At 33.5% G+C, this 26920-nt stretch overlaps 1 protein-coding gene across 3 annotated transcripts in view; it reads right to left on the bottom strand.

Moving 5' to 3' along the window:
* Positions 1-26920, bottom strand: part of SPOCK3 (SPARC (osteonectin), cwcv and kazal like domains proteoglycan 3) — a 496607-nt gene that overhangs the window by 42809 nt on the left and 426878 nt on the right. For all 3 annotated transcript variants that reach the window (XM_055384117.2, XM_019025723.3, XM_055384118.2), the window contains one exon: positions 9944-10063. In XM_055384117.2, coding sequence (XP_055240092.2) covers positions 9944-10063 — 120 coding nt within the window. The remainder of the gene's footprint in view (positions 1-9943; positions 10064-26920) is intronic.

Genomic DNA, 26920 nt, shown 5'->3' on the forward strand with positions numbered 1-26920 from the left:
TAAAGAGTTCGACAAGAAGATACAGTAACTCTAAATGTATAATGTATCTTAAAAGAGTCTTCAGAATACCTGAGAAAAAATCTAATAGAACTGAACAGAGAAATAGACAATTACATCTGAAAACATCAACGCTGTTCTAAAAGTACTCACTAAAGTAAGTAGATAGAAAAAGAGTAAGGGTATAGATCTGAAAATCATTGTCAACAAACTTGGCATAATTTATATTGACAGAATAGTCCAACAAATAATGACAGAATATTCCAACAAATAATAACAGAATACATGTTCCTTTTATGTGCAGATGGGACATATTCTGGGCCATAAAATAGACCTTAACAAATTAAAAGAACTAAAGTCATTCAAAGTCTGATACCGAAACTAACCAGAATTACAGTAGAAATCAATAACAGAAAGAGATATGAAAAAATAGGTAGCATTTAAAAAGAAAATGCAAGCATAAGAATAAACATAAATTAGCTGTAAATATATTATTTTTAATTCAATAAGGGTACATAATTTATTGCCAGAATCTGAGCTCACATTAATAAATTGTAAATAGGTTTAAAGATTTAAGTGCAAAAAATATATACATTAGGAGAATATACAAATCAGTATTTTTGTGAGAAAGACTTTCTTAAAGAACATGAACTAAGAGATATTCTAAAGTCAAAATAGAAAGGATGTAGTGAGAAAATATTTGCAACACAATTAAGTGTTAAAAGGTTAAAATAAACAGTAATAATAAGCAAGCTGGCACATACTGTGCATAGTATGAGCTTATATTTGCTAAAAATAGGTCTGTTTCTGTAAGTACATATCTTTGTATGAAAATGAAGTAGATTTGGTGGGGCATGGTGGCTCACTCCTGTAATCCCAGAACTTTGGGAGGCCGAGGTGAGTGCATCACTTGAGGTAAGGATTTCAAGACCAGTCTGGCCAACATGGCAAAACCCTGTCTCTACTAAAAATACAAAATTTAGCCAGGCATGGTGGCACATGCCTGTAATCCCAGCTACTTGGGAGGGGGAGGCAGGAGAATTGCTTGAACCTGGGAGGTGGTTGTTGCAGTGAGCTGAGATCATGCCACTGCACTCCAGCATGGGCAACAGAACAAGAGTCTGTCTAAAAAAAAAAAGAAAGCAGTATTGGAAAATCATATAACTCAGGCTGCTAACATTTTCTACCTCATGAAAAAAGGGAATGAATGGAGTTGGTGAAAAGATATTCTCTTAATATACCTCCACGTGTTATTTTTAAAAAATAAGCATGCATTACTTGTGCAATCAAAATACAAAATATAAAAATAAAGAAAATCGAAAATATACAATGTTATATGGATTCTTCCTTGCTGTGATATGTTGAAAATCATTTGACACTCATTAATGTCTCAAAGGAATCATCATAAAATTAATGGCTTTTGTATTGGCTAGCATATGGTTCAAGGACTGCAGTGGTATATAGAGTCATTTGTTTTCTCATTAAACAACCCCAAATAATTTTTTTAATTATTTTACTTGTTTTTATGTATACTTTTTCTATTGGTTTTAACTATCACTTCTTGATGCTTTCAAGACACCTATTTCGCAAACATTCAAGGATTTTATGTATTACTCAACTGGCATTGGAATAAAGTTTAACAGGAATAATGTTTGTAATTGACTATAACTGACTAAATATATGTGGTAACATAAAATTTTCTGTTTTGTTTTATTTTTCTGCAGATTTCTTAACCTCTTCATTGTTTTTTTTGCGGTGGGGGGGGGTGTTGTTTCATTTTGAATAGGTTCTGATAGTTCAGATGACTGGCTAAAATTGCTTAACACCCTACATGGCTTTATTTTGAAATTAAATATTTACATTATTGAAAACAGAATGTAATAAAGTTGACAACATTTCATTCACCCAGTGAGAAATGTTAAAAAATAGCCAATGCTGATAGCAATTGCCATTGTTTGGAATAATACAGTTCCTAAAGAATAAAGGATAATCAAAAGTTTGGTTCCTAGCAGATCCAATGCAGTAATTTCTCAGGACACGATAACGTAACAAAATAATTTTACTGCAGTACATCAATCACATAGTACTTTTATTTTATAGCAATACTTTTAAACTACATGTGATTACATTAATTTAGCTATATATGAATCGTATAATTTCAGCAAAATTAAAATATATAAATCTTAAGACAATACCTTAGTAATACTTAAGCATATAATTAAATTTTATTATAAGGAGTTAAGAGTCTATAGAATAAAAGAGAATAAAATGCCAGATGTCTCAATAATTAAAACCAAAATAAGCAATGATATGGATCTCTCATTTTATTACTTGAAATAAAATTTATCTAATCTTCTCAAATATTTTGTTTTCAAAAGATGAAGTCTCCTGCTATACCTAGAAGACTCCTAATTGCATTAAAATGTGGCATTGTTTTAAACCATCTGATTCCAAATTCAGTCTTTCTCTTAATGTGAAGCCAGCATGACATAAAGTGAGCAGTATCTTGGTAAGAAATGAGAATGTATTCATTTACCCTGAAGGTTTAAGTAATTCTATCATTTTCTCTGACTGAGGAGAACATTTGGCTTGTAGGAAAGCAGATATAAGACATTATCTTAATCTTAGTCAGACTCTGCTAATCTGGGGATTTTGCATATGATGCTAATGTCCTGATGCTGTCCAAATTGTTAAAGGGAAAATTAGTACAATGCCACTTTCAAGAATTATACATTCTCGATTGCAGCCATATTTTTAAAAGCCTGGGTATAGTATTTCTGCTATGCAATTTTTGGAGATTTAAATAATAAAACAAAATCAAGGTATCTTGATAATAGTAAGCACAACATATTCTTATTGAATAAAGCATCACCAAGCATTTTCATGCTAATGACAACAGGATAAGAGGCTAAATAGTTGCATTTCCTTCAACTTCTTATTGTAAAACACATTTTAAGATTTTTACCATCTTAGTTACTTTTCTATGATCATTCCTTTGTTTTTCAGTGATAGCTCTAAAGTAAATCCAAACAAAATATATTCAAGAAGCCTGACTTTATAAAATAAAAATTAGGTGTTGTTAAAAAATAATGACAGACTGTATAAACTCCATTTTTTAAAGCTATGACATTTTTGACCATTTTGTCAACTCAAATCATTTAGCTATGAAATATTTACACTGTCCAAGATTCAAGTAAAATACAATTCTTGAGTAATGACTGTGGAATTCTTTATGCAAATGCTGTAATACAATTTGGTTGATTAAAATCTCAGATTACTATTATAATGTGTTTAAGAGTTAAGTATAATTACTAAAATAGCTACTAAAAAGACTATATATTTCATTATATTTTAAATGTTAACTAATGCAAAATATATAGCAATGTTGATTTGATGGTATGTGAAGCTAGAAAATCCCCCCTTCTTTATAGAACTATATTCCACTTTCAAGGTTCATTGACTTTTTTGAAAAAGCAAAATATCTTTCCATTTAAATTTCGTTAAGCTTTTACCCTTTTAATCCAATTCTGCTACCATCAGAATCTTGCCCTTTTGGAAACTATGTTATGTAGCAAATATAAGCAAGCAGCTACAGGCTAATTTATCACTCTTCTGAAGTTAGGACATTGTCTAGGTAACAATTTGTGATTAGACTTTTTGGTTTGTTCGTTTAACAAATTGTTTTTGAGTCCCTACCATACGCCAAGGCCTTTTCTAGTGCCTTCAGGTTCTACAGTGGAAAACTATTGACCTTAGAGTGCTTATATTTTATTTGGAAGAGAGAGAAAATAAACTAGTAAACATTCATATATCAGGTAGCAATATTTGCTAGAAAGAATAATGAAGCAGCATAAAGAGGAGGTGAATGCTCTGGGGTGCTGTTGCTATTTTAGATGGGGTGGAAGGGAAGGCACCTAGTGAGGAATGTTTGGGCAACAAGCTGGTTGAAGTGAGGGAGTGAGCATACAGATACCTGGGGGAAGAGTGTTCTAGGACAAGTAAAAGACAAATATGAAGGATGTGCCTTTACTATGAGGAATTATATTAATCAAAAATTCTATAACACTTTCTGGAAGTCACAGAGAAGTCAGCAGGCAATGGTTAGTCCCTAAGAGTAATCTGTACTCACAGTTTTTAGCAATCTGGCTTATGATTAGGAAACAAATGAAGTTAGAGAATGTGCTACCCTTCTGCACTCCGCGTACGGATCACTAGCCGCCATGCAGTTAGGATATAAATACTAAGAATGAGATTATGATCCTGGATCATGAGATTAGGAAAAAGAGAAAAAAATATTATGGCTTAATTTGTATTCTTACCTATTATAACACAACTGGGAAATTAAACACAAATAAAAGGTATGTGATACTCAGGGAAAGAAAATAGGTTAACGCCTAAAGACTAACTTAAATATAACTAGTAGTCAATTCTTAGATGAACTTATATCAGGTTGACCTCTAAAAGCTATTGTTTTGTAGTTCCAAAACTGGTAATTTCATAAGGTTCAACTTAATATTTGTAATCATGCTCAACAATGTTTGGCAAAGCATTGGCCCTTGTTGTGGCCACTATTTCCAGCCAACTTTACTGGATTGTACCTATGGCCTTTATTGCCCTATATTTGGGGTTGGAAAAATCACGTATCTAAGACTTTGCAGTGAAACGGAGTGCTGAATTTTTAAGATTATTTAAGGAGATAAAGTATTGACAAAGAAGACACATGTTAGCATCCTTTCTGCTTTCTCCTCCTGTGTGCCAAGCAGCTCAGCACCAGTTCAGATGCACCTCTTGAAGTCATTCATTAACTTTCCACTTGTATGCTAGTCTTTAAAGTTAGACCAAACAGATGTAAATATTGAGAATTACTTTTTAAGAAACTATATATTCTATTCACATGTATTCTAATATTATAGAAAACAAGCTCTATGGTATTTCTAGATAGTAAAAATGACCATTTTAATGAACATTACATTAATAATTTAAATGTAATTGGAGATACAGATTCATCAAAAGACAAAGATCTAAGTCAAAGGTAATATTGTACACATTAAACAATAGATACTAGCATTTAAGCATTCTTCTTTGTACAACCAGAAAAACGTGTGATTTGGCCTTCTCTTGCATGTTTGCACATAATATCACTATTTTGACACTAAATATAAACAAGCACAAAATACTTTGTAAGTAATAACTAATAAAAATAGAGATTGCTGTTAGAAGAAACAGGTGATTTGGTTAATTTTCTGATTTTAATTACTATTCAAGAATATATAGTTCTATTCACTAAGCATCAATAACAAATAATTTTAAAATTAAGTAAAATCATAAAATAAACAACATTTAATAAAAAACACAAACAAGCGTTTTTATACATTATTATGCAGGCCTACTGTGACGTTTTCTATATGAAAATGGAATGATTAGGCATAGGGTTACTAAGAATAACTGTTTTAAAAATTCAATTCACATAATTTTAAAAAGACTGGCGAAAATGACTGGTTTTATATTATTTAATAAAACATAGCTATGATTCTAGTGTTATCAGCATTAAATATAACATAGCTTACATTATTATTCTATTTGGATATATTTTTCCTAAATATATATAGGTATACTGATGCAATTGTTAGCATTATATCTACTAAGTGTTTGAGATTATAAAAAACATAAATTTGGCCAGGAGCAGTGGCTCATACCTGTAATCCCAGCACTTGGGGAGGCTGAGGTGGGCGGATCACCTGAGGTCAGGAGTTTGAGACTGGCCTGGCCAACATGGTGAAACCCCGTCTTCACTAAAAATACAAAAGTTAGCTGGTGTGGTGGCACACACCAGTAATCCCAGCTATTTGTGAAGCTGAGGCAGGATAATTGCTTGAATCCAGGAGGCGGAGGTTGCAGTGAGCTGAGATGGCACCACTGCAGTCCAGCTTGGGCAACAGAGTGAGACTCCATTTAAAAAACAAACAAACAAACAAACAAACAAACAAACGAAAAAACCCAGAAATCATACATTTATTTTTAACCAAATTAAATCATGTAGATGACAAGCTTTATTTCAACAGTAATTATGTTTTTCAATAAAGCCAACTTAAAAAAATCTCCAAGAACTTTTGGTAATTTAAAATGTTAGAGGTATGTTAGATTAAGTTAGTTAATAGGTATTCCTCAATCACTATCTAATCTAACATCTAGAACATTTTTAAAAAGATAAAACACAAAAGCATGCTTTGTAATTTATATACTTTTTATCTCTTATTTTTATAGTTTGGAGAAGCTGTATATACTTGGCTCTGTTAATAAACATGTTTATTCTTGCCACATTAAAATGATATACTATAAAGAAGTATATGGATATTAAAAATGTATAAAATTTATATTCATAATATCTGCTTATTTACTACAAAATGCTGACAAACCTTACAATTATCCACCTCATAATTATAGCTATAAAGTGAAAATTATTATAACAAAAAATTATAAATGATTTTCTTAGGAAAAATCATGACATAAGGCAACTTTGTAAACAAGATATACAAGATGTTTTTTTAAAAAAATATAGAAAATGACTAATCATCCTAAAAATGTGTAAAAAATGAATAAAATGTAAAAAGTATAAAAGATTCACGAAAAACATTTTTTCATCATCAATGCTGGCTAATTTTTAAAAGATTTCTTATAAGATTTTTAACAATAGTATCATAGTATCAAATATTATACTGATGCAAACCCAAAATTTTATTTTTCTCTCTTTATTAAAATGACACAATGTTATTGGATTTTTTTTGTCTGCTATAAATAAGAGATTGTAAAATACATTTTTATTTGGCTTCAGTATAAAATGCCTGAAGACAAACATTCTATATCTTATCAGAATATTTTTCTCTGCCTTATGTTGACTTAACCACATCCTCAATTATTAAAAATACAAAAACTTGCCGGGTGCGGTGGCTCACCCCTGTAATCCCACAACTTTGGGAAGCCGAGGCGGGCAGATCACCTGAGGTCAGGAGTTCAAAACCAGCCTGACCAACATGGAGAAACCCCGTCTCTACTAAAAATACAAAATAACCCGGGCGTGGTGACGCATGCCTGTAATCCCAGCTACTCGAGAGGTTAAGGTAGGAGAATCGCCTGAACACTGGAGGGAGAGGTTGCAATGAGCCGAGATCATGCCATTGCACTCTAGCCTGGGCAACAAGAGCGAAACGCTGTCTCAAAAAAGAAAAAAACCAAAAACAAAAACAAAAACACCCCAACATTTGCTCACTGTCATATTAAAAAATCAAAACCAAACTATGGGTTTTCACAAGAAAGACACTTAAATGAATATAATAAAGAAAAGCTGATCAAAGTTTTTAACAAAGATATTAAACAAATGTGATAAAATGGAATGTAGGGGTGATAACATTAATATCAGATAAGTTGAAAACTGTGCTTTTTAGTTCCGCCCATTTTTTAATGTTCAAATTCACTACTAATAAATAAAATATAAATTTAATTAACAATGAAATATAATGGAATATTCATCAGAATGGAAAAGTTAAAATGAATGGTAATATTTTTTGCTATTAGGGATGCAGGGAAAAGTTAACTCTCATGTCTTGCTGGTAAAAATGGAAAATGCCGTAAGCTTTTTACAAAGCAGTCTGGCAATATCTATTATCTTATGTAATTTAAAATGCATGCACATTTTGACTCATTGCTTCCACTGCTTGTAATCTTTCTCACAGAAATAAAAGCATAAAAATTGACTACAGTAATAACTGTCATGATGAAAATAATGAATATTATCAATAATCATTCCTAGCGCACTAATTGAGTGACTAAACTATGGTATGGGTACACAATGTAGTATATTGATTGCTTCTTTGCTTCATTCATTCATTAACTCCTTTCAGTTTTATTTAGTGAATAGTATATGTCAAACTCTATCCTAGGTTCTGGAAATACAGTGGTGAATAAAGACCTCTTACTACATTGAGTTTAAGACTCTGGTTGGGAGAGAGAGAGAGACATTTAAATAAACAAGTAGATTATCACTATATTAGATCTGATAAATGCTCTGAAGGGAAAATAAAAATAGAAAGGAGATGGGAGTCTGATATTGGAGGGCTGGTTCACAAATTAAATAAGATAAACCCAAAGAAGGATTCACCCATAGGGTGCACAGATCTGAGGAGCTGAGGGAGCCGAGGGAGCCAGCCATTTCTTGTCTGTGGATTTGTCATGCCTATTCTAATGGATAACTTCCCTTTGGAAATTTTTTTCTAGCTGGCCTCTGACTCCTTCAAGCAGTATACATAATCCTGTGGCCCACTTTTTCTGATCCTGTCCGAAGATATTCAACTCTAAAGAAGTTTCTTATAATTAATCTACTACCTTTAGAGAGTCTCATGGAATTTATTGACACATGGAATTTATTGACAGAAAAAGCTAGAAAGGAAAATATTTGTGAATGTGTACAATTACCCAGGCACCTTGCTGAGTGTTGCAAATGTTCTTCAGTATCTACCTCCATATCTGGAAGGGCGCATCAGTCTGAACTCAAGCTTAGGTTAAAGGAGAAATTTTAGCACAAGCAACAAAAATGTTCAACTACGAATATTGGGAGTGGATATGAATTTTAAAAACAGGTGTGAACATGAATCTTTAAAAAATCAATATGTATGGAAGAAACCTTCTCCCCACTCCAGACATCTTTTCTTCATAAATACAGAGGCAAATATACTGAATCATTATTTCTATTAGGCAAGTTAAAGCTCAAAGGCATCAAAATATTTACATTTGCCAAAAAATTAACCAATAAATCCAGAGATAAGCCTGAGGAACTCTCTTATAGGAAATGAAAAATACTACAATTTCTTCATGAAATTCATAAAAAGAAATATATGGATAGTCATTATGCATTCAAAGACAATTACTAATCTAAAAGTAATGGCTTAATTGCACTTCTGCATTAAATCATTTCACTATGTAAATTAGATTCATAACTAAAATAGATTGAAATTGTAGAAAATTCCTTAATGTGAAAAAAATAAATAAGGCATTTTAGGAATCTACAGAGGATTATCTTACTACACCATTTTGTTAGAAACTGCACTTTGAGGGTAGCAGGTGAGAGTGGATGGATAACATCAGGATAGGCGATGAATGTCACACATCTGGCTCTTCTTTGTCAGCCAAGAGATGTGGCTTGTAATTGCTACTCCTTCCCCTTTTCTTGTGTTTTGAAGCACATGCTTCAATCTTTGAAAGATTCAGCCCGTGTTTCGATATCCTTTTACATGCATTACATGATAAACACATTTTTATACAAATGAAAATAATATAAAATGAAAAGTTTATAAAATTATTCATAACAAGTACCCTATTTCAATTTGTATTTCTTATTTCCAAGAAATTAAAAAAAACTTTTAGAGGATTATACTGATAATTAAAAAAAAATTGTAAGAGGTATATGGCTCTTTTTTTTCCTTCTGTGTTTTACTTATTTAATTTGCAGATATCCTCTCTTGTCTACTGATCCATTTCACACAGGGTCAAAATAGAGACACCAGCAAAGCAATCTTGGAAAGGCTACCATATGGGGGAGTTCTGTTGTATTCTTTAAAAATCTAAGTACTCCAATTTTTTACCTTTATTTTCTGTGTTGTTCTACTCTTTACCACCTTAATAAAACACTGAAGAATATTCCCATTGTTTCTATTCTACTGAAAGCTAAACACCCTCTGAGGAGACATTCCCTTTTCCTCCAATCAGAGTTGTCCCAAATGCCTTATTTCCTTGCAAAATAATACAGGTGTTCTTGGAAGTAATAATGTTCTGATTTTTATTCAGTATATATGCAGTGAATAAATACTGAAATATGTATTTTGTTCTAAGTGGTTCATTGGAAATAAAACTTCATAACAGATACAGTAGCAATGATCAAATTTAGAAATCTTACTGCTTCTCTCAGGCCTCAGCAATGTTTTTGTCTTCTTGTTTTGACTTCCACTTTCATGAAGGGCCTTGAACCAGTCCCGCAATCTGTTTGCCACTTCCCTGAACTCCAGGTCACTGCACACTAAAAACAGAGAAACAATACAAGTCTTGAATAATATCTTAGTATAATGTTAGTGCTATTTCTCTCATTAGTCCAATAAACTGAAAGGTAACAACGACTAAAAGAAAAAGGTGTGACTGCATTTCAGCTTTTTCAAAGCTAAATATATGCTTTAAAATAAGATGTAATATGACAAAAACATTTTACTTAATAAAGAAGTATTATTAGTGGAATTCTACTTGTGCTCTTCATTAGAATATGACACTTGGAGGATTTGTATTGATAACACCACAAAAATTGAGTCATAATATTTATGTCACAAATACTTTTTTATGCTGGGGTGATAGGTTATCAGAGAAAATAAAGGGTTGAAAATCCAAAATGATCATTATACATTTATTGTTGGCCATACCTCTTGTAAGATGTCACATTTATAATTCTTTATTCATATACTCAGTATATGTAGGAATGCACTATTATAAATATATACTGTTCCTATTTGATTTAATGCTATATATTTGTTAAGCACAGAAAAGAAACAGCTATATAACTTGTGATTAGGAAAAAACTATAAAATATTTAAGAAAGTACTATAATGTTTCTATTGGAAAAAAGATTGTACTGGCAAACTTTGACATTTGGAACTAATTATCAACAATTATATTCTTTAAAAATAGTTTATGCAATAAGGAATTAGCAGAATATATTATGTGTGTGTGACTGGCTTAAAATATAGCATTCAAATTTAGTAATTTACTGCAAAAACATTTTGAAAATATATTTTGAAAGCCACTAATTTACATTGTTTAGAGGATGTTGTTACTGCAGACCAATCCCCTGTGCATGCTGTAAATTGTGCAATTTCCTCAACTAACAAGTAATTCAAACTCATTTGTCCGTTTGGTTAAAAATTATGCAATTATAGTATGTTTTATTACATTTAATATATACCATATACATTGTATTAAATGTATCATAAATAACATAATGTAATGTAACTGGATGTAATACCATCCCAGACCATTTCCTAGCTCTAAAGTAGGGGTATCCAATATTTTGGCTTCCCTGGGCCACATTGGAAGAAGAATTGTCTTAGGCAACAAATAAAATACATTAACAGTAATGATAGCTGATGAGCTAAAAAAAACAAAATGCAAAAACATCTCATAATGTTTTAAGAAAGTTTACAAATTTGTGTTGGGTCGCATTCAAAGCTGTCCTGGGCCACATGTGGCCTGTGGGCCATGAGTTGGACAAGCTTGCTCTAAAGGAAATAAGCTCCTAAATTAAAAGGAATCCCCCAGTACCTGGTATGGTGGGATGACCAAATTAGCCAATCATTGTGACATTTTAGAACACTGGAGACAAAAGGAAGATCTTATAAACTTCCATGGGGGAAGGTAACTAAAATTGTTACATACAAAGAATAAGGAATCAGAAATGCCTTCCAATATTTAAATAACACTGAAAGGCAGCATAGCAACATAAAAATTATTTCATATTTCTAAGAGAAATCAGGTGGGAAAGTAAGGTAAAGAAATTTTTACATATACAGGATCTGAAAAACTAACCATCCATACAATCTTTGCCCAGGATGCTAGTACAATATGTGATACACCAGAGATTAAATCAACAAGAGGATGTCTGGGTCACAAGAACTAATGGAAGAGAGAGGTGAAGGGCATTTATAGGAAGCTGGTGAAGGATAATTACAGAGTGTGTGCTCTGTGCCCAGTGCAGAGCAAGATGGCAGTAAGATTGAGATTTCTTGGCCAGGGACAGAGCAATGTACAGAATCCATTGCCATCCTTTCATCCAGGGAAAACAATAAGCTACAGTGAAAATCAAAGAAACCATCACTTTTACTGATAAGGTCCACCATGGCTGAGGCTGATATAAGCCTGTGGCATTCTGTTATTCTTAGTAGACTAAATTGACTAAGACACACTATAACATACTTAAATGTAGTTATCAAGAACATGAATTTATTAAAGAATGAATATACTCATATCTGGCAATATGAGTTGTTAATTATGATTATGTTATACAATAAGGAAGCTCAGATGAAAATACAGAGGTCCAAGCAGAGGGGATGCTCTGGGAAGTTTCAAATCAGAGGCAGAGTCCACATTTTATTGTGCATTATCTTTCAGAAAATTTTTAAGTTTTGTTCCAATAGTATATTTAACAAGCTGTCTCCTATCTCTACTAGGCTTGATTCATAAAGTTTTTTAAAGCACTTCTAAGGTCACCATTCATTTTTGCTTAATGTTAAAAATAATACTTTATGTCACAGATGATGAAATGAAGTGGTATAGGTATTGGTGATTTAAACAAATTCAGTAAATTTAGTTCACAAAATACCAGGCATAATTTATTATTTTTTCCCTTATGAAATTTTGGTAAAGAGATTTTTCTAAGTCTGATCTATGAGGTGAAGAAATGCAACACATCATTCCTTACTCTTCATAAATAAAAAATATTTGCTACCATCACCTTCCAACAATGTAATGTTTAGGAATTTTGACGGTCTTCCTGATGGGATTGATTTGTATATAAGTGTAGTACAGTTAAAATCTGGCAGAATACAATTACTCTAAGGCAAAAAGGCTTAAGTTGGCTCCAATGTGATTATTTTCTTTCAAGATATGTCCATTACACAAAGAAAAGTCCAAAGTACATGTCTCTCAGTGTCAACTCCAATCCTCCCATTACCTAGGGCCACGATGTCCTAGAGACATGAAAATGACAATATAAGACAAAGTGCTCTGATGGCACAATGTTTATTTCAGATTGAAGAGGAGTAAGGAGGATTTATTACTTGTTGGACTCTACTCTTAATTATTCAAGTACAGATAATCATATATTCTTGAATTAACTCTATTTTTATACCTCGCTGGGACAGGTACAAAAGGTAATTAATAAATATTTATAATTTAAGTGGCATGGATTTCCACCTTTATTTCTTTTTTTTTTTTTTTTTTGAGATGGAGTCTCACTCTGTCCTCCAGGCTGGAATGCAATGTTTCTAAGTGGCTTTTTTTTTTTTTAACAAAGCTTTGATATTTGCTTTATTTGATCTTTTTTATTCAATACATGTTCAGATAAACCTGGCTACAAATATGTAAACAACAAGAAGAAATTACATAATCTCAAAGAACTCTTTTGGCTTTTTATTTATTTTTTGGTGACTTTTAGTTTATGATATCCTTCCAAGAATCTCTATTTCCTTTTCCTAGGCTGTAATCTTCCATAATGATGGTTTCCTTCTTTCATTTGAAAGGCCAATTATGAATCATCTAGTTGTTAGAAATTTTAAACTCTACTTTACTTTACATGAGTGATGGAAACATTTTAACATTTTTTATAACAGTATTAAAAACTTATTTTTTTCTGAGTACACAGTAAGAGATGCCAATTTTGTAAATGCAGATTCTAATGTATATTAACAATAATAAAAATAAACCAGTATATTTAACACTATAATCGATAAGTAGCTACTATAAAATATTTATTGTGTATATCTGCTATGCATATTTTACATAGCTTGAATAATGTTAGATAAACAATATTTACTTTTACACCTTTTCATTATGTTATAAAATGATAATTTTTTAGGTTATTAAAATATCTGAAAACAAAATACAGTCAAATGCTGCATAACAATGTTTCGGGCAACAAAGAACATCACATACAATGTTGCTCCCATAAGATTACAATGGAGCTGAAACATTCCTATTATCTAATAATGTCAACACATCACTCATGTTTGTAGTGATGTTGTTGTAAACAAATCTACTGTGCTGCAGTGGTAAGAAAGTCTGATATATATAATTATGTACAGTATGTAATACCCGATCATTATAATAAACAACTATGCTAGTGATTGATGTATTTATTATACTCTACTTTTTATCAGTAGAGTGTAATCATACTTACTAAGCAAAAAGTTTCCATTAAGACAGTATGCTGTGTTAAGCCCACAGAAGCCTCACACATCTCGTGTTTACTGCAGCCCTTGATTGTGTAACCTCAGTTGATTTACTCTCTTGTTTTGTTCATCATGGCCCCTAACAATGCAAAAGCCACTGCTAATTCTGCCAGTAAGAGGCCCCTTAGAGTGATTGTCATGGAGACTAAATGAAAAGTGATTAAGTACTATGAAGGTGGAAAACCAGTGATGGTTATTGCTCCCCAGGCAGGCATATTCCATTCCACCATAGGTATGATCAACAACAAGAACAAAGTGACAGAAGCTGTTAGAGAATCTGCTTCTTGGAGGCAACAAGACTAAGAAAAATTCAAGAATGGCCTATATCAGATACGGAGAAACTTCTTATGATCTGGATTAAAGAGCAGACACAGAAACACATCCCTCTTGGCACCATGATAATTACAACCAAAGCAAAATTTGTTTGCAATATTCTAAGAAAAGACAGTACCCAACTACAATGTGGAATTTACTGCTAGCTCTGGGTGGTTTAAACAATTCATGAATAGTTATTCATTATATAATGTAAAAGCGAGTGGTGAGTATGCAAGTACTGATGTGACAGCAGCAGCTGAGGAATTTTGGGAACTTCCAAAAATCAGATTGTGTAATTCCACAATCAGATAAGCTGATTGTGCAGAAAAAAATACTTGCGTGAGCAAATCTTCAATATGGATGAAAACTCCCTATTCTGGGAACAAATGCCTGAAAGAACTTTCATCCCTAAGAACGCCAATTTAATGCCAAGATTTTTTAAGGATGGGATAACAGTGTTGTTTGGGGGCAATGTTGCAGGCTACAAATTGAAACCCTTTGTGATCTGGCACAGTGAGAATGCCAGGGCTTTCAAGCCTATTATCAATAAACACCCACTGCCTGTGTACTGCAGGAGCAATAGTTTATGGATGATCCAGCTCCTCTTCCAAGATGCCCGTCTGATTTGCTACGTGAGCAAAATGGAGAAGTACTGTTTGAAGAGTAGCATACCTGTCAAGATTTGGCTTATTGTTGATAATGCTCCTGCACAGCCTCCTTTTATTGGTGACTTTCATCCCAATATCAAAGTGAGGATTTTTTCTTCCAAACATCACCTTTTTCATCCAACCAATGGATCAAGGAGTAACAGCAGCTTTGAAGGCCGAATACCTGAGGACATTTGCCCAGGCTATTGCTACCACCGAGGAAGACATTCGGAAGACACTGAGGCTACTCTGGAAGGATTATGCCATCTGTGACTGTATCCTGGACTTTGCTTGGGCATAGGGTGATGTTGCGAAGGAGTGTATAAATGGCATCAGGAAGAAGATACTTAAAAGGTTCATCCATGATTTCAAACAATTTTCCAAGAATAGAAGGTTGCAAAAACCAACAAGCCTGTAGTTGAGATGGCAAACAACTTTAATCTGCGTGTAGATGAGGATGACACTGAGGAGCTCCTAGAAGTCATTCCTGAGAAATTGACTAATGGGGACTTGTTGGAACTGAAGCTGGAACACATAGCTAAAGAGGTAAAATAAAAGCGAACTGAGAAGAAAAAAGAAGAGGAACCTCCCGACAAGAAAGTTCACAGTGAAAGATTTAGCAGAAGGCTTTGCAGACCTCAACAAGTTCCTTAAAAAGTATGAAAATGGCCGGGCACGGTGGCTCACGCCTGTAATCCCAGCACTTTGGGAGGTCAAAGTGAGTGGATCACAAGGTCAGGAGATTGAGACCATCCTGGCTAACACGGTGAAACCCTGTCTCTACTAAACATACAAAAAAATTAGCAGGGCGTGGTGGCGGGCGCCTGTAGTCCCAGCTACTCAGGAGGCTGAGGCAGGAGAATGGCGTGAAACTGGGAGGCGGAGCTTGCAGTGAGCCGAGATCGTGCCACTGCACTCCAGCCTGGGCTACAGAGAGAGACTCCATCTCAAAAAAAAAAAAAAAAAGTATGAAAACATGGACCTCAACATTGAAAGGTCTTTATTAATAAAGAGGAATATTCATGGTGCATTATCTGATAACAAGCGAATTTATGATTAAAAAAAGAAATAAACCAAGCAAACCAATATAGACATATTTCTGAAAAGAGTGACACCTCCTCAAGAAAAGCCTCGGTCAGATCCTTCAGGAGGTACTCCAGAAGAATACCAGAAGGTATTTCAGAAGGAGGCATTGTTATTGTAGGAGAAGACAGCTCTATGCCTGTCAATGCCCCTGAAGAGCTTCCAGTGGGACAAGATGTGGAGGTGGAAGACAGTGATATTGATGATCCTGACGCTATGTAGGCCTAGGCCAATGTGTGTGTTTGTGTCTTAGGTTTATCAAAAAAAAGTTTAAAAAGTAAAAAATAAAAAATAGAAAAATATTTATAGTACAAGGATACAACAAAAGTGAAATTTGTGTACAGTGTACAATGTGTTTGCATGTGACAGGAAATATATGGGATCAAAAAGTTAAAAAAAATTAAAAGTTTATGAAGTAAAAAAGTTACAGTAGCCAAGGTTAATTTTGATTAGTGAAAGAAAATGTTTTTAAATATTTAGTATAGCCCAAATGTACAGTGTCTCTAGAGTCTACAGTAGTGTCTCAGGCCTTCACATTCACTCACCACTCACTCAGTGACATCCAGAGCAACTTCCCATCACGCATGCTTCATTCATGGTAAATGTCCTATATACATGTATCATTTTTAATCTTTTATACCATATTTTGACTGTACCTTTTCTATGTTAAGATATGTTTAGCTTTACGAATACTTACCATTGTGTTACAATTGCCTACAATATTTAGTACATTACCATGATGTACAGATTTGTGGCCTGGGAGCAACAGGCTATACCATATAACCTAGGTGTATAGTAAGCTACATCATGTAGATTGGTTTAACTATGCTCTATGATGTTCCCACAATAACAAATGATAAAATATATTATTGATCATACTCATCAACTCAAACATTGGGGTATCAGCTTCTTTTATAACGCCATCAGCTAGTGAATCATGTTACTTTGTCCAAATCATAGGTATTCGGTAGCACATCTGGTACTCCTAATTCAAAACAATTTCTATTGTTTTAAGTTACCATCCTTCCCTACCAAAAAAAGGGGAATATATTCCTGTCATCAAACAACACATGACCGTATCTGGTAGATACAAAAATTCCATTATATGAATATATCATAACATGTTAAAAATTTCCACAATAAATATTGTGTCAAGAATATAGTTCCTAGTTTATGAGCTTATTAAAAAGACCTAGGATTAACTTTTATTCAACAAATTATTACTGTATCTTATTACTGTGTTTCCTTTGAAAAACCTTAAAAATTCAGTTACTGGATCAAATAATATAAATATTTAAAGACTCTCAATACATATAGACAACTCGTTTCTGTAATATACAAACTTTAAATTCCAGAAAATATTTCAAATATATTTAATATGTGCATTGTTTTATTTATAATTTATTTATGAATAATTGAATTGTTGAGAAATGAAGTAGTATAGGTATGTAGCAATTGAAACAACTCAATGGGCCGGGCGCGGTGGCTCACGCCTGTAATCCCAGCACTTTGGGAGGCCGAGGTGGGCGGATCACGAGGTCAGGAGATCGAGACCACGGTGAAACCCCATCTCTACTAAAAATACAAAAAATTAGCCCGGCGCAGTGGCGGGCGCCTGTAGTCCCAGCTACTCGGGAGGCTGAGGCAGGAGAATGGCGTGAACCCGGGAGGCGGAGCTTGCAGTGAGCCGAGATTGCACCACTGCACTCCAGCCTGGGCGACAGAGCGAGACTCCGTCTCAAAAAAAAAAAAAAAAAAAAAGAAACAACTCAATGGAGGTTAGAAAAAGTTCTCCAATATAAAGCAGCATAAATGGCAGGAATTATATATTAATCTAGGACAATCTCACTAAAAATAAATGTAGAATGTGTAATCTGCAGAATAGCAGACACTGCACAATGAAAGAAAGCCAGAAACAGAGAGATTCCTGAATTCCCCCCAGGAATATGTTCATGAAGCTTTAAAGTAAATGTCAGCTTCTACATTCTGTTCAATTGTGAGATATGTTTTCGACACAGAGCCAAGTCAGAAAGTTTTTCCCAAAGCAAAATTAAAAAATATATCCATCACTGTCTTGAGGTAGACAATACATGTGCAAAACACCAAGAACACATAAATTAGAGAAAAAATAAATTAGAGAATAAGCACACATTTTCTGCCTAATAAGTAAATGATGCTGAATGTTTGCAGGTATATTTGAGTTTCTGTCTGTAAAAATCAATGAATAAAGACTTTGTGAGAAAATAAACAAGCAGAGGCTCAAGACATTAGGAAAAGATTGAAGGGACAAGAATAGCATGAATGAAGGGAAAAGGATCAGCATGTCTTTGGCCTGATGAACAGCAATTCTTTTGATCAGCTGTAATAACAGCCGTTTTGGCTGAGTGGCTTATAAACAGAAATATATTCCTCAGAGTTTGCATACTGTGCCAAGGTGCTGGCAGATTTAGCAGGTTCAGTGTCTGGTGAGGGCCCCCTTCCTAGACGGCATTTTTTTATTGTTATGTTTTCACATGGCAGAAAGGCTAACAAGCTCCCTTGGGCCTCCTTTATAAGGGTACTAATCAAATTCACATGGGCTCAGCCTTTATGACCTAATCACCTCCCACAGGTCCCACCTCCTGATACCATCGCCTTGGGGATTAGGATTTGAACTTAAGAATTTGAAGGGGTCGCAAATGTTCAGCCCTAGCACTATTCTGGAAGGTTAGCCTGGTAAATGAAGAGGAACTGAAAATCTAAAGCAGGATATATATGTAAAATAAATATGTTCACACATATACACACACATACATATGTGTGTGTGTATACAACTTACAACTAATTGCCTGATTTTAGAGTAAAATGCACATAAGCCTCATTCCAGGGCAGATTTGAGCAATTCTAAATGCTCTTTCTTAAAAAGTTCCGTTTAAAAATTCCTCCAGGAATTGTCATAGAGGGACAGATTTGGAGTAGAGTCTGCGGTAGTGGTGTTTCTGTTGCACAAAAGTGTAAAATCAGATAACTTGGTCTCCAATTGCTCTCTGACAAATAAAGCACACACACATGAGCACACATGCACATATATCTTCAAAAATTATTCCTTACCAAGGATTATTTCAGTCTGAGTGTGCTGTATATTAAAGCCACACTAAAATTTTTAAGCGATAAATTCTGAAAGTAATAGCATGAGCCCTCAGCATTGCTATAAATCATGCAGTTTTATTAAAACATGAGGTACAATTTCTATAGCCATTAAAGAATATTGATGTTCACAAGTATTTCTGAAACTTTGATTCATAAATAATTTGCCTTTTGAGGACCAGCCTAAGGATGGAGTTGTTCTGTACTGAAGGCATTTTGTTCAGACATTAGAGAGTACAAGTTGAATAGATGAGTCTCCAAGCAGGCATTTGGGCAGTAGTAATACATGATTCATTATGTTCTGACAGCCAGTGGCATTTGGGGTTATAAAAAGGTCTCTCAAAAAGCAGGAGCAACTAGGGACAAGACCAAGTGAAAAAGTGGCATTCCAGACAAACGTCTTAAAGATGACAAACTTTGTTGGAATATGTAATGTCCTGCAAAACATAGATAAATCAATGTATGTCCCGAGGATAGTAAGAGAACGAATATTAGCTTGTGCCAACACACTTTTTAATCTAAAACATTTGAATCAATATATTTGTGGCTTCAAATGTCTGCTGATCTTTTCTACTAATGGAACATGACACTAAAACTTAAATTTATCTATGACATTTAATAATGCAACCAAAATGCTATTAAAATTCTATGCCTAGAGTTATTACTAATTTGTAGTTCTGGAAAGAGCAGTAAGATGTACTTATCTAATTAATCTGAATGTATACATGATTGTTCCTACTATTTTATTAAATGCAAATTAACTGTAGAGTTGGTCAGAGGAACAAGCCTTCTCTAACTTCAATAGCTACCCTATATTCTCAAAGAAACCACAGAACCATGCAGTAATACATAAAACTGAAAGAAAGAGGGGTTCATTAGCAGCTTCTATGGGATGAAGGGGGTTCAAAGATTTTTTTTTTATTGGCAAAGGGGTGAATGCAGCATTGCACTGTGACCTTTCACTTGGTTTGGCCCAATCCATGCTTAGGAGTAGTAGGAAGTTTTCTTAGTAAGTAGAAGCTTTGTAAGACGTAAGAATTCTGGGGCTGCCATAACAAAGTACCACAGACTGGGTGAAAGATAAATAACAGAAATGTATCTTCTTACAGTTCTGGAAGGTACAGTCCAAGACCAAGGTGTCAGCAGGTTTCCTTTGTCCTGTGCTGTCTATTTGGCTTGCAGAAGACAATCTTCTCCTCTTTGCAGGTCATGAGTCAGATTGGATTAGGAACCACCCATGTGACCTCATATTACCTTATTTACCTCCTAAAGGTCCTATGACCAAATACAGTCACATTCTGAGGTAGAAGAGGTTAGGGATTCAACATATGACACAATTCAGGCCACAACAGTAGACAAGCCCTGAGCTGGAGGCACATTATCACAATGTCACAGGATGTAATTGTTACCATCTAAAACTTGCATTGTGAACATTAAGAAGCTCTTCTTCTCAAATACATGTTTTTATATATATTTTAAATCTTCATATACATTTAGAAATCTTTGTATGTGCTTCTTGTGGAATCTTAAATATTACATTTCCTTGACAATAATCACTCATACTTGCCTATTGCATAAAGTGATGGGAAAACCAAATCTACATGTTTCCTTTGTCCCCAAGCGCAACTGATGATGCTATGTCTAGAAACAATGCATTTGTCTCTAGCCATCCTGAGAAAAATACACTGATTAGGCAGCCAACTCTACTACAGCATTTCCCAAGACATCCTCAAGAATTACTGTTCTGTGGAGTGTTGTGTGTTGTTTCATGAGGAAATGTTCCAAAGTCAAGTAAGTTTAAAAAATGCCAGAGCTGAAAATGTGTTAAGCTAATTCATTTAGATATTTAAGATGATTTCAACCAATATGCATCTCCAAGATTGATGTAATATCTGGTATCACCAACACTTTATTTTTTCATTACAACAGAACAATATTTTCATCTGGGCAATAATATTCTATGGATATGTGTGTGTAATATATGTCCTTTTTTCAAATGATACTTCACAAAAGGGAAATTGAACTACACCTATTATATGTTTTTCATGAATACCTAATTTTCACAATAGAAGTACACTGATAATAAATAGATCTCTAAAATTATTGGATGGATGGCTGAATAAAACAATGGAAAATACAATGTTACTCTTTTTAAAAGAAACTTTCCTTGAGATTCTTCTTTTGTAGGTCTGGCAAATTGTAAATATCCGGAAAATATGTTTTATAATACATATAAAACAAACATTGCATTCTAGTTGGTTATCTTTCCTACTTGATGGTAATTTAATGGTCACATATATCTACAATGTGTAAAAATAATAGTCTGATACGATTTGATAGATTAGGTAAAGTCATGCAGATCCGTTCAGATTATTATTTTATCTGATAGACTGGCAGATTAATCTTTAATGGCAAAAGACAGACAGTAGAGGTTGCAGAAGGTTAGACAGTAATCAAAAAATGCATATTTAATCAGATGAATTCCATTCAGGAACCTGCCAACAACTGCTTTTACTTCTGCATAATATCGATAGAAGGCATGCCTGCCATTACAATCAATTCTAGTAGCCATTAAGAAAATTACTGTGGGGTAAAAAATGAAGTCATAAGCTCAAAGGTTGGTACACTTGGCAATCATCTGACATAATAAAAACTGACTGGCTTTCCAAGAGCAAAATATGTAAGTCTGAAACAAGCAAATTTTCAAATTCATAAAATGCCATAAGTACACGTGTCAGAAAATTGTTTACAATAAATACTATTTAAATAGTTTAGCCAGTTTTCTTCCACATAGTAAAAGGTCTAATCTAAAACTGCATTCAAGTGTAGTTGCTGTTTGCGGGAAAGCACAAGAAGACATTAATGAGTTATACTCCATACACTGGATTCAAAGGTAGTTAAGAGTTGTAGAAAAGTAATGTTATTTAAAAGCAATGTTGAAAAAAATGCTTAAATTATGTGATATTGTTAAAACAAGAATATTTTTCTTAATTGCCACCTCATTGCTATTTAAATTTCATGCATATAAACAATATACAAACATTTAGATGTATGTCATTTTTTAATTTGAATCCACAAATTAGAAAATGTTATTTATTAGTGTCTCAAATACTTCACATGGCTCAAGTCTTTGGCAAGGCCTCAATAATAAATTATGGAAGCTTTTTGATTACAATCAATACATAATGCTACATTTTTTATATCTTCTATTTTACAGTTTACCATAAGTGAATAATTTTGTTTTAACAAGATCATCTCCCTGGAGATTGTTTATTTCTTTCTCAGGCAATTAACCTACAATTGATGCTTCTATTTTGCATGTTAATGAACTAAGTTATTTCTCCAACATTTTCAGTGTTATGGCAACATATAATATAGGTATTTGAGAAAGCTATTTTCATGGCTTCTCATGAAAATATTATTTTTTATAAAATGAAATGTATTTTTAAGAAATCTTAAACACTATTTGTCCTACATATATATCAAATATGTGAATGTATTATGTAAAGTAGGTGACAACATTTTAGTAAAATTTGGAAAAACACAATTGTTTGTTTGGATTATTAGTGTTTCATACTATTAATGCATTGTCTTAAAGTATGCATCCCTATAATTAGGGTTCAAATATTTACAACACTAACTCAAGGAAGTTTTAGTAGTATAGTAGTCCCCCAACTTTATTCATGCGAGATGTATTTCAAGACCCTTAGTAGATAGTTGAAACCTAGGATAGTACTAAAGCCTATATATACTGTGTTTTTGTATACATACCTACCTATAATAAACTTTAATTTATAAATTAGGCACAGTAAGAGATTAACAACAATAACTAATATAAAAATAAAATTATTATAATATACTCTAATAAGAGTTGTTTGAATTTGATCTTTATCTCTCAAAATATTGTATCGTATTATAACTACTCATCTATTTTAGGACTGTAACTGAAACTGCAGAAAATGAAACTGCAGATAAAGGGGGAATACTTTATAGTTATATCAGATAAAAGATAAATGAGAATTCAGCCAAGCACTGTATGCTAGACCAAGAATGTATACTTTGTTGCTGAGTTTTGCAAGTAATAAGCAATCTGTACTGAGGTGATGCAGCTGGCTTGGAGAATAGAAGCTGGACATAAAATGTTCAAAGAGTTGTATGGCTAGCTTTGGGACTGAGTGACTATGCATAAAGCCTAAAAAAAAAAAAAAAAAGAACAGGGTCAGTGGATTCTCAAGGTACGATGGATCATGTTATCTCATCTTCGTCACTTAAGGAGTTTCTTACATGTTTAAGTGCAGAGTGACTGATTAGCTAAGTCATGCATGGAGCACTGAGAGCTTCACCATGCTGTTGCTATGCATGTTGTGTTGTTGTTTGTCCTGTGTTCTTTAATAAAGCAAAGTAAATGTTTATTAGTTAAAACCTGACCTGTCTCATTATTTTTTTCAATGATGTGAACTCAAGACCACTGCTGCCAGTTGAGCAGAGTGAATGAGGCACTCAACAATACCTTTTTGATTAAACTCGTTTCTGCCAGTTGCTTTTGCCAATGCTGAAGTTTGAATAGGACACATACTATAAAAAAGAAGGCAAAATTTAATGATCATCTGTTTCAACTCTTCTATTTATTGGGTAAGAAGAAAAAATTCTTACTATTTGTATTCCTTCCTAGATTATATATATTTTCCAATTCTTGATCTCAGATGGCATTTGAGTTACATAATATTTTCTCTGCTCCTAAATTTTCTTTCCATAGAAGTTCACAGTTTTCTTGAGATTTTTCTTCTCTATACTAGTTTTGATAGCATGTCAATGACATAATAACTACTTCTAATTAGGGACCATTTTATCTTGCTATGTTCTCTATTAAAAGGCTGCAAAACTTTAAATCACATTTCCAGAATCCCTGCAGCATATTTCCAGAGTAGATTTTACCTTAACAGGGACTCAAGCTATATTTGAAACACAGAAAAAGGACAGTCATAGCATTTTTGTTCCTCTAGTAGGAGCAAGTAGAACTATGAGCATTGTTAGATGTGAAATTTTGCAGCTGCCCCTTTGTTTTTGTTTCTTTGTTTGTGTGATTGTTTGTTTGCTTGTTTTTTTCAAAAAAGTCACTGACCTCTAGTTGATTTAGTAGCTGATTTTGGTATCTACCATCTCTCTCCTTGCTATAGACTAAATTATTTCTCTCCCAAACACATATGTTGAAGCCCTAACTGCCAATGTGACTGTATCTGCAAATAGGGTCTCTGGGAGGTAATTAAAGTTAAATGAGGACATATAGGTGGGCCCTAATGTGACAGGACTGTGGGTTCACACAAAGAAGAAATTCTCTCTCTCTCTCTCTCTCTCTCTCTCTCTCTGCCATGTGAGGGCACAGCAAGAAGGCTGCCATCTGCAAACCAGGAAAGGAGCCCTCACCCAAACTCCCCCATGCTGCCTTGCACTCTGATCTCAGACTTCAGCCTCTAGAACAATGAGAAAAGACACTTCTGTTGTTTGTCATCCAGTCTATGGTATTTTATTATGGCAGCCTGAGCTAACTAATACACTTCCTGAAAGCTAGTAAAAATCTGATTCTACTACTTGCCACCCTTGACTTTTGTTTCTCCAACATTTTCAGTGTTATGGCAACATATAATATTACCTTGAAATACCTAGAGTGATTCCTGCATTTCTAAGTCTTGTCTATAAAGTCCTCATCTACAAACAGAGGCAAAATTGGATGGGTTCTCATGGATTAGGAATATTTCTGTTTGATGGTGTGAAAACCTCATTATTTCTCAAATGAAGTCATTTTGCTCCCACTTGAAATCAGAATCAGTACTACGAAGACTGATTTCAATGATCTTTTAAACAAAGATCTTTTATTAGGAAATGGATATAAATTTGCTTCTTACACATCTTTGGAGTACAAAAACCAGAGTTACAAGAAAACATGATAATTAAAGTACAGTTAGATCAAATATTACGTGGTTTGTAGATTCTGTCATACTTCTCTCATTAATAATGAGTTTAAACAGTAAAAAATAAATAAGTGGATATTAGAAAACTAATGTGCTCAATATATATATATTTGTTATTTATTCCATCCTCCTGCTTGCCTTCCATCCTTCATTCTTTCCTATTTTCCTTCCTTTTTTTGATCCCCCTACTATTCTTATAAAGTGTCGGTGTAGACAGTTGGTCAGGAAATTCAGAAATCTCTTGTTAAACAGATTATATACTTTAGGGCCACTTCCTTTTATGGCTTAAGCCATGCTATTCCAATGAATATTCCTTTTCAATTATTATTCCAAATATTTAGGCCATTCTCCTCTGTTCAGTGATTAACATCATCCTATGGCTAATGAATAAATGAAGATAATTTTAAGTATTAACAAACAATTCTGATACATATTTATGTTCATTCCTTGAACTCTGACCCTAAATGAAGAGATGTTGAAATAGAATAATACTTTGAGTCAGAGAGTCAATGTTTGAACTCTGGGTTCAATTTAGACAAATTATTCTTTCAGGTTTTGTTTTTGCTTCATCAATACGATAAAGCTAATGACATTTACTTTGCTATGTTGATATAATAATCAACTGACATAATATGAGATAAAGAGATAAGCAGCCCCTGATAGCTGGAGATGATTGGGCACCAATCGTGAAGCTTTGGTGTTCCTAAGTTGTTCTGGCTTCCCAGCTAAGCCATGGTGCTTCTCAGAACATCAACGTCAGACAAGGCCACTCCGTGACCATGATGGAGCAAGACAAAAATTAAGTCTACTCTGTAATCATGTATGAGCACAGACAAAAACAAAAATTTCTTCGTACCATGAAATTAATCAAATATGTCTCTCCAACACCTTTCCTGACTAATATGAATAACAACCACAATTTATCAATTACAGTTTTAGGTTTACTTCATTCCTACCCGCTTCTCCATAAAAATTATTAAGCAACCCAAACATCCAGTTATCTTCTCCTCTGCCAATATCCAATCCAGAGTCAAGCCCCACTTTGTTGAACCCTTCCCCAAATCATTTAGCACAAATCCAAATGTGTCTTGTCCTTTATTGCAGTAAGCCAATCAACCTCCCTTTGTTCAACATCATGTGTGTCCTTGACAGTCTTCAACTAGAGGAAACTGACATGTGCATAAGCAAATAAAATATAATAACATGCATAAAGCAAATAAAATATAATAACATATCACTAACATTAGTTTTATTTAACTTCCCTTTACATACCACCTAATTCAGTTAGATAAAATGTTGAATGCTAGACATTACAGAGTGTGTCCTTGTACTTTCTCAAAAACAATATTTTCAATATTTCTTTTACAGAAATATTTGCTATATATTTTTATAGATATTTATTTTCAGATTAAGGAATTTCGATTTAATTACTAATTCCTTGAGCTTTTCATCATCAATGGGTATTGAAATTTATTAAATAATTTCAAGCATGTGATTCACAATGCATTTTTTCAGTGTTATAAACAAAACTGATTTTTTAATATTAAAACTTCCTTCAAATCCTGGAATTCATCCAACTTTGTGGTGATGTATCATACTTTCTTAAAAATATATTCCTAGATTATCATTTTTTATTGTTAGTTTAGGGTTTTTATAACTATAGTTATGGATGAGAAGGACCTATTAATTTCCTTTATATTTTGTTACCAAATAACATTGAGCATATAAAATAAACTGGAGTGTGCCA

The sequence above is a fragment of the Gorilla gorilla genome, chromosome 3, assembly GCF_029281585.2.
Source record: "Gorilla gorilla gorilla isolate KB3781 chromosome 3, NHGRI_mGorGor1-v2.1_pri, whole genome shotgun sequence".
Classification (NCBI taxonomy): domain Eukaryota; kingdom Metazoa; phylum Chordata; class Mammalia; order Primates; family Hominidae; genus Gorilla; species Gorilla gorilla.